This window comes from Lissotriton vulgaris, chromosome 3_1 (assembly GCF_964263255.1).
Source record: "Lissotriton vulgaris chromosome 3_1, aLisVul1.2, whole genome shotgun sequence".
NCBI lineage: Eukaryota > Metazoa > Chordata > Amphibia > Caudata > Salamandridae > Lissotriton > Lissotriton vulgaris.
The window spans coordinates 1,812,737,550-1,812,750,384 of NC_141689.1; the positions used below are offsets into that span (position 1 = coordinate 1,812,737,550).

The 12,835-nt window shown below is 46.8% G+C and overlaps 1 protein-coding gene across 4 annotated transcripts in view; it reads left to right on the top strand.

The window, feature by feature from the left end:
- LOC147728480 (protein ECT2-like) overlaps window positions 1-12,835 on the top strand; it is an 88,424-nt gene that overhangs the window by 40,719 nt on the left and 34,870 nt on the right. For all 4 annotated transcript variants that reach the window (XR_015309561.1, XM_086963291.1, XM_086963289.1 and 1 more), the window contains 2 exons: window positions 5,919-6,026; window positions 8,011-8,133. Coding sequence is in view for 3 of the 4 variants with exons in the window: in XM_086963291.1 (XP_086819417.1) it covers window positions 5,919-6,026; window positions 8,011-8,133 (231 nt within the window). In the remaining variant the exon portion in view is untranslated. The remainder of the gene's footprint in view (window positions 1-5,918; window positions 6,027-8,010; window positions 8,134-12,835) is intronic.

Below are 12,835 nucleotides of genomic sequence, written 5' to 3' on the forward strand. Positions count from 1 at the left end.
CTTTTGCTTTCAGTTCTTTTTTCCGGCTCCTGCTAACAGGACCCTGGAGCATTGAGCTCTCCCTTTATCAAGGGTTTATTGAAATTTTGTGCCCTTTTGGTGTTTAAAAGTGTTTCATTTTGTGTGCTTGGTGTTTTTTCTTCACTTCTGTGTATTTGTTCAGGCTTTTTAGGGCTCTAAAATGCCTGCTCTCTTCGACAAGTGCCCAGAATGTGGAAGGAAGAAGTCCAAGTCGGATCCACACGACGTCTGCATCCTCTGTCTCCCTGCTGCACATGCCCCTGAAGAATGTGACATCTGCCAGAACTTTTCAGCACGAACCCTGAGGGAAATGCTGAAAATCAGGCTTCAAGACCTAGAGGAGAGACGACTGCAGGCGGCTCTGGGCAGGCTGGGAAGGCTCCCTCTGCCCCTGCTGAGGCCTCTGGGGGGCTCCCCAGAGGCAGGAAGCCCAGCAACAGGTCCCGGTCTCCGTCGACGTCTATTGCATAGACAACGTCGAGCGGGATGACGACGTTGTGTTCCCCATCTCCCCGGGGCTCCGTGTCGAGACAGCGTGAAGGATAGACGTCGAAGGGCCTGGATAGGCCGCCGTCGAGATCACCACCGACGGATTCTTCGTTGTAGTCATCGACGTCGATGTCCGCGTCGAGCCATCGACGTCTAAAAGAGCGGCAGGTGTCGGCGCTCGCCGTCGAGGCGATACTGCCGGTCGCTGTTGAGAAGACGGTCAGCGTCGAGGGGATCCTAGACGTCGAAAGCGGTGGGTACCGAAAAGGAGTCGACGCTCGTTGTCGGACTGAACGTTCGACGTCGCGGAGGCGGCGTTAGGCGTCGAGAGAAGCGCTCGACATCGCGGAGGCGGCGTTCGACGCCAGAGAAGCAACGCTCGGCGCCGGAGAAGCGACACTCAGCGTCTAGAAGAGATCAGCGTCTCAGACTTTCCAACTCTCCTAAGCGGCGCAGAAGGAGTTCTGGCGCGGCGCAGAAGGAGTTCTGGCGCCGGAAGTCAGGCTGGATCTGGGGGAGGTCGCCGGAGATGGCGATCACCGACTGGAGGGGCTAGTTCGCAGCCCCCTCCACCGAAGAAGTCACCGGGCTCGGTGTACTCGGTGGTTTATACGCCACCTCGGCCGAAGACGCCCCCCCCCTCCTCCACCTCTACCTAAGGAGGCTCCTCCCAGCAATCCTCCTCTTCCACCGCTTCTGCCATCACTGCCACCACCACCTCCGCCTCCTTGGTTCGTCCCTTGGCCGGAGGTACCTCCTGTTGTTCTGCCGAGGTCGGTGGCGCTGCCTCCCCTCCCTACACCGCCTAAGGGGACTCCTAAGCCAAACCCCCAGGATAGGCCACGGAAGACTCCTCCGCGGAGACCTGCGGAGCGTCCACTAACTGGGAGGTCGCGTTCTTGTTCCAGAAGGAGGGAGCGATCGCGGAGTCACAGCAGGTCATCCACGCAGTTGAGACGACGCCACAGGAGGCGCAGGTCCCGTTCGCATACGGGGTCTTCAGAGACCAGGGACTATTCCCCGATGTTGTCGGGGTCGCCGGAGACAAGGGTGTCGCCGGTTGATGATCTTGTGTCCTTCCATGATGTCCTGTTGAGGGGTGCAGCGAAGTTGGGCATCTCATTGACGGTGCCCACGCCCAAACATCGGTGATCTTTGAGACGCTGCACCAGAAACATCTGTCTAGGACATTACTACCACTGGTACCGGGCCTGGAGGATCCGGCCATGGACCTGTTTCTCACCCCGGCGGTGACGAAGGCGGCCCCCTCGAGACTCCAGAAGAAATACCGGGCTCCCAACTCGGATCTGGCTTTTCTGAGGGTGGATCGGTGATAGTGACGGCGGCTCCGAAACAGCATGCCACCACTCTGTCATCCACAGTCCCACCAGATAAGGAATCTAGATGGCTGGATTCGGCGGGGAGTAAAGTTTGTGGGACATCGGCGTTGTTAGGGCGGTATGACCGAGCCCTCTGGGAATCCCTCCAGCAGTTTGTTGAACACCGGCCTCGTGACCAGAGAAGATTTCAAAGGGGTGTTGAACGAGGGGATGTTGGTGGCGAATCAGGTCATCAGTGCTGCAGCCGATTCTTCCCTCCTGGCGGCACATGGTTACTGCCATGGAGTTAACCAGAGAAGACACGCCTGGCTCCGCCTCACGTCGCTGAAGCCTGACGCACAACAAAGGGTTGCCAATTTACCATTCTCTGGCGAAACCCTGTTTGGAAAACATACAGATGACGAAATGGCCTGCATGACGTCGGAGGCCGAAACGCTCACGGCTGTGGGTCTGGAAAAGCCCAAGGATACCAAGAAATCTTACCGCCCGTTCCAGAGATGGTTCGGTTGAGAGGGCAGAGGGCGTTGCCAGACTTCGGGGCAGCAGCAGCAACAACAGCAGCAGTTCCGAAGACCGTTCCAGAAGTGCCAGAAAGGCAGAGGCGGCCAACAGTCGGCAGCAGCGACTAAAGGCCCGGCCCGGCCGGGTCTAGGCCCTGAGCGCTTACTTCCCCTGCATCCGTTACCCACTCCGGTGGGGGGGAAGCGTTCAATTTTTTCTGGCAGAGTGGAGAAAAATTACTCCGGACAAGTGGGTGCTGAATATTGTTTGCAATGGATACAGTCTTCGGTTCACCAGCCCGCCTCCATCAATTCCTCCGATCGGTGCGCAGTGTCAGCTGCGCGAGCGCCAGGCGGAGGCTGATATCCTGTTAAGGAAAAGGGCGATAGAAGACGAACCTCTGTCTCCAATAGGAAGAGGTCTGTACTCCCGGTTCTTCCTGGTTCGCAAGAAGGACAAGAACGAGTTCAGGCCCATTCTGGATTTGCGACAGGCAAACAAGTGGATTCGCAGAGAAGTTTTGCATGTTGTCGTTGCATCAGATTTATCCTCCACTGCAACAGGGAGACAGGCTATGTGCTATAGACCTACAAGATGCGTACTTCCATGTGCCCATGGCACCCAAACACAGGAAGTTCCTGCGATTCCAAGTCAGCGCCAATCATTATCAGTACACAGCACTGTCATTCGTACTGAAGTCTGCGCCAAGAACATTCTCGAAGTGCATGGCCGTGGTAGCAGCACAACACGGAGGTGTGCAAGACGTCTAAAAATGGACACATGGGTCAATAAATGACAACACAAGCAGGCAATCAAGACCAATTTATTAAAATTGGTAAGTATCATCATATAAGTTTAGGCATCAGAAAATAATCTTTCAGGTATGTTTTTAAATATGAATTATTTTCAGTTAAAGTTGAAGCAGTGCAATTTCTGAGTTCTGCAATGTTAAACAGTAGGTGATTTGTGCACTTTTCTGTAGTGTGGACCATGCCTCATTTGTTTCTCACTCGACCATTTGAGATGTCTTGAGAGAAGGATGTACATTCTGCCTCGCTGCGTTTTTGAGCATGTTGAAAATTCAGTTCATGACAGATGCTTGTGTAGTCCCTTCACCTACATATCAACTTGGTGGCCAGTATTCAATGTGGGATTTGTTTCTGCATGTGAAATACAGTATCTAACAAACCTCCTAGCCAATTAGATTTTTTGAAACCTTGATGTTTCACAACTTCACCTGCATGCGATATGTAAGCTTGGTGGGGAGAAGCTTCATTACGTACATTTTGCTTTAGGAACCTTTACTAGTAATAGGATTATGCCCAAGATATTTTTGTACTGGGTGTAATTAATCTGGTTTAAGTTATGGCTTTCTTTTTTTTTTTTTTTTAATGATTCCCGTGTAATTGGAGTGTGGTGGAGTTTGTGGTGCGGACTAATGTGCTCTATTGGAGAGGGATTACAGACTTGCACATGCGCTATCTAGGATGTAATATTTTCTTTGGGACAATGTGGGAAGGCACATAATCGGCCAACATAACTTGGACTAGCCTGTAGAGAATACTAGAGTCTGTGGAGGATATATATATATATATACATATCTCCAACATGAAGGTTGCCCCATTTAGAAGAGCCAGCATTCAGGGAGGTTTTGTAATTTTGTTTTTTATTTTCAGGAAAACAGCGTGGAATGATGAAAACAAAGTCCATGCAATTTACAAGCCTGACGCCTTTCATGCTCCCCTGAGCATTTCTTCAGAGGCATCTGTAAACTCTGTGTGGAGCTTTCAGAGTCTTTAAATGAGTAGCACCTGCTCCAGTGAGCGTTGGCGCCCCCAGAGCCTGCTGGTTCTAGTAGTTCAATAAATCACGCTCCAGTGAGCTGCTCCCAGAGTAAAATAATACTTCAAATTTGAACCCGTGTGGGTCTGGAAAATGTTCAATCACCTCTGCGCTGCAAGTAACATCCTGAAAAACGACCTTGCCTGCCAGTTTCTGCTGCATACCATGTGCCTGCAGCTTCGACCACTTCCATGTGGTAGGGCTCTTATATATCCAGGAAAGTCGCCTCTAGAAAAGAAACAACGGGAGACTCAGCGGGCAGTACTCGGGTAGGTTTATTGATTCAGAATGGTGTTGGCATGACGCGTTTCAGAGTAGTGTCTCCTTCATCAGATGCCTTCATTCCCCCAAACTGGCGCCAAATGCAGTCCCTCATTAATATTCAAAGTACATCCTCCCCATTGGTGGAGACCCAGGAACTGCAAGTTCCAGCATCCTTCGTGACGGATGATGGAAAAGGCTGTCCGAGTCCTGAAAATAGTTTCGTGGGGCTGAATAACCGTTCTGTGCTGCCCTACGCCTTCTGCAGCGTACGTTTTGGGCGTATCTGGGAAACGCCGTGCCAGTGCTCCGTGTCTCTCCGTGAAGTCACGGTCCCATCTAGGCCAGAATTTCGCCCTCCCGTGGCCGCAGCTCGCCAAGCACACTACCGCTTCCACGATTCTCCTCCAAAATTGCCACCAAGGCTCCGCAAATATATCCAGGAAAGTCGCCTCTAGAAAAGAAACAACGGGAGACTCAGCGGGCAGTACTCGGGTAGGTTTATTGATTCAGAATGGTGTTGGCATGACGCGTTTCAGAGTAGTGTCTCCTTCATCAGATGCCTTCATTCCCCCAAACTGGCGCCAAATGCAGTCCCTCATTAATATTCAAAGTACATCCTCCCCATTGGTGGAGACCCAGGAACTGCAAGTTCCAGCATCCTTCGTGACGGATGATGGAAAAGGCTGTCAGAGTCCTGAAAATAGTTTTGTGGGGCTTTATAACCGTTCTGTGCTGTCCTACGCATATACATATTCACTGAAAAAACCATAGGTTTCACACCAGTTATAGTTAGGTGGAAATTTTACTTGCATAAAACCATTGAAATTCACACGTTATAGTTAGTTGGACTCACTATAACTTGCGCGTGCAATGCACTGCTGATGACGTCACATATTACATCACTCATGACATGGTCAGTGACATCACTCATTGGGCTACATTTGATTTTTTTGTCTCTGGTGGCCATCTTTGGGCTACATTGGGCTCTAATATATATATATATATATATATATATATATATGTAGCCCAATATATATTTTTTCAAAGTTAATTTTCGTAAAAATCACTGGAGCATATATCTTGAGACATAGCAAAGGCACATCGGGGTACCAGTCCCTACAATTTTGCCAAGTTTGGTGGAAATCCATTCAGCCGTTCGGGCTAAAAGTGAGGTCGACCGCCCTATGGAAATTAACATGGGGAAAACATGTTTTGGGACCCCCCTTTTATCTCGGCCCCCGCTTCACGAATTCCCCCCCCCCCCCGCCCCCCCCCCCCCAAACTTTCAAGGAAGGACCAGAGCACCGCGAGGCAAATTTGAGGAAATTTTCAGGCAGATTCCTCAACCGGTGCCAAAGTTATTCACAATAGAATGTTGAGATTTTGCATTGAAAATAATCCTAACTATAACTACCTCCTATCATTTACCTCTACAGATCTAACTGCATATTTTCTTCTTAGGAAAGTCTAATTTACACCACAGATCCAGATTCTCTTGAAGTTAATACAAAAGACATGGAAAGCACTCTGAGTAAGGCATCTAGATTTATTAAAAAGACGTCAAAAAAGGTAACGTGGCTTTAGTGTTTGCATTTTCACAAATATTAACTTTTTTCTTGTTCATTATATTTAATGGTTAATATTTGATTGTTTTCCTGTTTTCGCTTTGAGATCCCTTGATAACAGAACTAAGTTTGTAGATAACTACATACCGTTCCTTTTGGCCTTACAGCTTTGTGGCAGTGTCCTTTATCTTAACTTATGATGCTTATGTATTGCGCACTGGGAACCATAGATTGTTGTTGACACTGCAACATTCATATACTGTCTAATCTGATCCTATTCAGAGTCAGGGGAATTTTTCCTCTCTTCTCCCAGCCCAGGTGTCCCATCCAGCCCAGCGCTGACTCACCCTGCCCCTCCTGGAGCCACCTACACCTCTCCGCTCCTGTCATTCACAAGCCAGAAATGCAATTCACATCAGGCCGGCAGACACATAGCCCCCAGAAATGCCAACTCCTAGATGTGGTATTTCTCCACCAGTCACCATAAATCTGCACACACCATTGCGCAGCATTTATCCTCACAAGTTCATACATACTAAACTCGCCCCTGCCGCTCTTCTCATACCAGGAATTACCACGGACACACTCATCCCCAATGCATTCCTATGGGAGGGCAGGCCAGTCTCACCACACGCACACAGAGAGCGCACACACTTTACACTGGACTATAGTGCTTAAGTGCTCAGAGGCCTAAAATCATCAACACCAGGTTACAGAAAAAGGCTAAGAGAATGCAAAAAGTTTCAGGGTGAACATGCCAAAAGGGCCAAGTCCAACAGTGATGGTTTAAAAGTTACAAAATAAAAAAAATTAAACTTGAAACAATTCAGTACACAGATCAACTTTAAGTTGATCCTTAATACACTTAGCCATCTTTCTTCAGCAGTTCCTCTCTTCTAATTATGTGCATAATGTATTGTAACATTTGTATAGTGTTTCTTACCCCTTTTAGGGACTCCATAGCATTATCTAATATACTGTTGCAAGTAGCTACTCCTTTTTTTGTGAATGGTCGAACAGTTTTTTAGAGTTGTCAAGCTTTTCTAGGTAATGTGTTTTGGTGCTGTGCATGAGGCTTGGTGGTGTATTGGAAAACTGATCATAGCGTTGTTTAGTAGAATGTGTAATGAAGAATCACATTTGCAGCCTGCCTATCTAGCCACTGAAACCATTTGCATATCAGAAATGTTCTGTTTTGCTTTTGGAGATTGTGAGGACTGTAATTGGAATATCTCATTTCAAAACTGTTTCCCCTTCTCGACCGACATCAGTCTGTGTCTGATCATTGCCTCCTTCTCTTGGGTCTTAGTTGAGTAATTCAAAGGTTCCGTAATTCAAAGGTTCCTGTGTTGCATCCAGGCACCTTTTGATACTGTTCAGGTAAAGAATATGAAGGACAATAAAAGTATCCAATCAAAAAATAAGTTTTATCTGGGTAATTATCATGGCAAACTGATAAGCTCACCTTGCTTTATTGAATGCATTGCTATATCTAATCTATCCCGGTCGGTCCTATTAAAATAAAATCAGATTATGTGCATGCAACTCGGGAACAAACCTTTGTGCATGCACATTGGAATTTCGTTTGTGTTCATTGTGGATGAATTTAAGATTGCCTGAAATTACCATTCACAACCATAGGAGTAATGTACTTTTGGGACATAATTATAAAGTATCAAACAATTTTGTTTAATGCAGATTTGTCCAGTTTCTGTCCAAGAGTGCTGCTTCCATACTAGATTTTCGAGGTATCTGCAGAAGATAAATTTACCTACATGTATTCTAAATTAACATGATTTCCATGGTCAGTTTATAGTGAAAGACTTACAAGGATCTAACCATGTAGAGCATTCATTAGAGATGGATATTATTGGCCATTTAGAGTTTTTTTTAATGAGTGTATTAAAGGTGTTGCAAAATCATGTATTGGTTCAGGTCTTTAGCCTTTTATTAGGATTTACATGTATTTTTTTACGTTCATATTTCAGTTCACAATGGCGATGTCGTTTTCCAAAACACCGGAAAGAGCTCTACAAAGAGGTTTAATGGTGCACAGTACACCTGATGGAAGGAGTCCTCCAAGCCACCTCACCAGCACCTCATCGTTAGCAGTAATTGCAGACCTCTCTTAACTGTGTACTCTTCAGTATATGTTGGTAGCGGTTTCCTTGGGTAGAGTCCACGTGCAGATATTCATCTTTTGGGCCCGATTTCTTGACCTAGCTGAAAACGTGTAGAGTCGTTGTCTTCTAGCAGCATTCAAATCTGATTCAGAAATCTCTCCAGCGTTGTTGAAATGATTGTTCTATTATGAGGTTAGACATGCCAAAAATGTGCTTGGGTAGGATCCGAAGGAGACCCTTCATCATTTAAACAGGGTGTGACTCCATGCAAATGAAGTTACATCTTTGCTCCTGTGCCTATACCATAATACAAGTACAAGGGCAAACAATCCATCATGAGATTTTCACCACATACAGAGTTCACCACCTATATGGATAAAGTTTGTGTCCCCAGAGGTGCCCTTTGGGAGGTGGGGATTTCCAGTGGTCCCCGCACCTTCCCACCTAAACATCTTCCTGTGGGGATCTACACTTGTCTGAGTTAGGAGATCCAAACCCTTCTTGAAGATTTTTGGCAGGAGGAAGGCTCATGAGTGAGGCATAGTTGGTTTGAACCCACCCCTAATTATTGCATTACTATTCTAGTCATGATGTAAACAATATGATTATGCTAAACTGAAGTCAAACATGGCAGAAAAGTCTGCCTTTAAGAGTGGTAAGTGATTTTCTATTAACCGGATAAGGCATAATATGAAATGGAGGCTCAGGGACAGCCTCTTCACTTTAGCAACATGTATTGTAGGCATTTGTGATGTTTGTGCTTTGTAATAGTAAGATGTGGTAGGATGGAGGCCTGGTTATTTTAGATATGCAGCAATGACCTTTTTAGCAGAGGCCTTTTAATTATTTTCATAAGCACCACACAATGGCTTAATGGAGGGTGATGGAGGTGGAAACATGTCTCCTTTGTTATGCAGAATAAATAATCCTGGCGGGGCCTGCCCCTTTGGCTCACCCGCTGGTGCTATACGCAAAAGCTGATATTCACCAGGTGCAGGTCCTAAAATGTGTGGCATGCAGTACTGTGCTCCACTGCCTGCTATGCAAACTAATAGGGAGACACTTACCACAAGTTTCAGGACCCTAAGAGTGGAATTGCCATGTCCTGTCTGCAACAGGGCTGTAGAACCAGTTTTGAAACTTCCCCACTTGGTGGCCCATTAAATGGCTGGCTGAAGAGGTGGTACTCAAGTGCCAGAGTACTTCTGGAGACCCATTGCCAGTGTTACTGCCTGCCCCTCTTCCAGAGTTGAGGGGGACATCGGATATATGATAGCACGCATACTTTTAGCACGCATACCATTACCACGCATTTTTTACAACACAGGTCATTTTACAACGAATACCTTTACAACGCATTACACTACAACCCAGATACTATTACAGCGCATACCATTACAACATAAGTATATCATATTAATATATAATGTAAATAATAATTTTTAAAATATTTTATTAAATTATTTATTTTATTAAATTTAATTAATATTATTTTTAATTCTATTTGTAAATATATGTTAAAAATACCCATGTACCCTGAAACCTAAAAATACCCCAGTACCCCAAAACCCAAACCCAGCCCTGAAACCTAAAAATACCCCTGTAACCCAAACCCAACCCTGAAACCTAAAAATACCCCTGTACCCCCAAACCCAACCCTGAAACCTAAAAATACCCCTGTACCCCAAAACCCAAACCCAATCCTGAAACCTAAAAAGACCCCTTTCCCCTATAACCCAATACCCCTAATAAATGTTTTAAAAAAAAGATAAACTTACCTATACTTACGTTGTAATGGTATGCGTTGTAATAGTATGTGCGTTGTAGTGTAATGCGTTGTAAAGGTATTCGTTGTAAAATGACCTGCGTTGTAAAAGTATGCGTGGTAATGGTATGCGTGGTAAAAGATGCGTGGTAACAGTTACATACCGGGGACATCACCTGGAAAGTCTGCAAGAAGCTGCTGGAGAAGCTGTAATGCTGCCTTTGTACTAGAACCTATCTGGTTTTCAGAGAAAGAAGAATATACCCCTGCTGATTGAGATTACCCAGGGCTGCCCAGCTGCTGTGCCCAAGTGGTACTGACAGAAGTGCAGACGAGTGTAGGGCAACACAGGAGTCTTGTTTGAATGACAAGGATGGTCTCTGCCTCCTGATCAAAGCTTAAACCATTACTGGTGCATTGTAACAATGGATGGAGCTGCTGTAGCTGACCTGCTATACAGTGCTGCTCTGCTGTTGAGCAGAGGATGGTCAAACTGCAGAATCACCAGCACCATACCAAACTCTCAATTGTTTCGGGGTAAGTTGGGCGGGTGGGGGGGTATTTACGTTCAGCTATTCTCAAATTGATTGAGTTGCTCCAAGCAGACCTCAAGGTGCGGCTCCAGCAGGGGGAGATGGTGAGGAATCGCTGAACGCAAACACCCCCATCCCACTTAACCTATTACAAACAATGCGACATCACCTTGCTGCTCTGGGTGGTTTCATTCTGCTAGAGTATATTGCCCCAGTATTGGAACTTTCATAGCTTCCCATGCTTTGTATCATTCCCCGTCGTCGGAATGGGAGCCTCGGTAGTATAAAAACCATAGAAACAAAAGAGAAAAACAGGCCTAGGCCTCATCTCATTTTGTATCCTATCACTCTCTTTGTGTAAAAGAGACCAAACTTTTGCCAGGACCAATCAGAGGAGCCTCACCCTCTAGAACCTTCCTGAGAGAGCTCAGCCTCAGATTTTTCTACCGCACGTTGTGCTAGGGAGTCTCCACTGAGCTCTGCTCAGTTTTCTTCTACAAACTTATTGGATTTTTGGATTTCTACTACATACCTTTCAACTACTTTAAAGATGTCTGACAAGGAGAAGGCCCTGTTCAGGTCCTGTGCCTCTTGTGGGGAAAAAACAACTTTTTGTTGAGGATAAGCATGACCACTGTATTTATTGCTTATACCCGGACCACAAGGCCACCGACTGCAAGATCTGTAGAACCTTCTCTACCATGACTCTCCGTGACAGAGAAGGTCGACTTTTGACCTGGCTTCAAAAGATGAAGACTCGGGAGGAGCTGCTGTCTTCAGATGAAGAGGATTCAACATCTATGGCATCCTCTCATAAGTCCAGGAAGAGGGGTAGGTCTCCCCCTGGTTCTTCTTCAATGGAGCCCCCTCTTAAGGCCCCTTACAAGATCTCTGATAGGTCTGAGAGGGCTGGTCCCCTTCAATCTCCTCACGGCAGTGAAAAGGAGAGGCAGGGACAGGCTTCTGGATTGGCTATAGCCTCAAAGGAAAGAAAGGAGGTTCCCATTACTTCTCCTCCGTCCAAAAAAGAGAAGGCCAGTGACAAACACTCTTCTGTCACTTCTGGGACTGGTCCGGAGAAAAAAACAGCGCTCGCCAACGACAAACGTCCCAAAAAGTTCCCAAAATAGGATCCTGGACCTCCCATTTGATGGCGAAATGCTTTTCGGAAAGCATGTGGATGATGCCCTGCAGAACATAAAGAAAGATAGCGACACTGCAAAGTCGCTGGGATCTCTCAACTATCGCAAGGTCCCATTTAAGGGCTTTCGTGGCAGGGGTTTCTCTTCGTATAGAGGCAACGCCCAGCAGAGATATTCATCACAACCGTCCCAATCTTACAAGACCCAGTACTCTAATCAACGGCAGGGACAATCAGCGTCTTACTCTCGCCAAACGTCGTGAGGACGTCAAAACCGTCAAGGACGTGATGGCGGCAAGCGACAATAGCGGCCTCCTGGCTCTACCTGCTGTTCCTTCCCTCCCAGTCACATCAGTGGGGGGCAGGATTTCTTTTTGTCTGAACAGCTGGAGGTGTATAACATCGGACCAGTGGGTTCTGAATATTGTAAAGAGTGCCCATACGTTGGAATTCCAAGATCTTCCTCCAACACGAGCTCCGGGGGCCATCCGCACAAAACATCTGGGACTACTCCATCTAGAAGACCATCAATTGTTCCTCAAAGGGGCAATAGAACCGGTGCCTCTTTCTCAGAGGGGCAGAGGTTTTTATTCCAGGTTCTTCCTAGTGCGGAAGACGACAGACTTGGCGCCCCTTTCTAGACCTACGAGAGCTCAACACTTATCTCATCAAACTCTTTCAGGATGGTCACTCTCCAGGAAATCCTTCTTCTTTTAAACCCAGGCGACTACTTGGCTTCCCTGGATTTAGAGGATGCGTATTTCCACATTCCGATCCACCCAGCTCACAGACAATATCTGCGGTTCACAGTGGGCAAGAGCCATTTCCAATTCAAGGTGCTTCCGTTTGGCCTGCGGTCGGCACCCCGGGTGTTCACCAAGGTGTTAGCACCTGTGGCAGCTTTTCTAAGGACACATTCCCTGGAGGTGTTCCCTTACTTGGACGACTGGCTAGTCAAGGCTCCATCTTTCGAGGAAACCTCTCAGGCTGTTTCGACTTGCATTCAGTCATCTAGGCCTTCAATTGAACAAAGGCAAGTCTGTTCTACTACCCTCCAAAACCGCACGATTTCTGGGGGCGATTTTGGACACCACACAGTGCACGGCTCGTCCTTCGGAGGACCGTCAACGAAAGTTAATGCTATCAGCTCGCCAACTGTACCAGAAGAAATGCTTGTCAGTCCGTCAATACAAATCCCTTCTAGGGTCGATGGCATCCTGCATACCATTAATACCTCATTGCAGGCTGCGA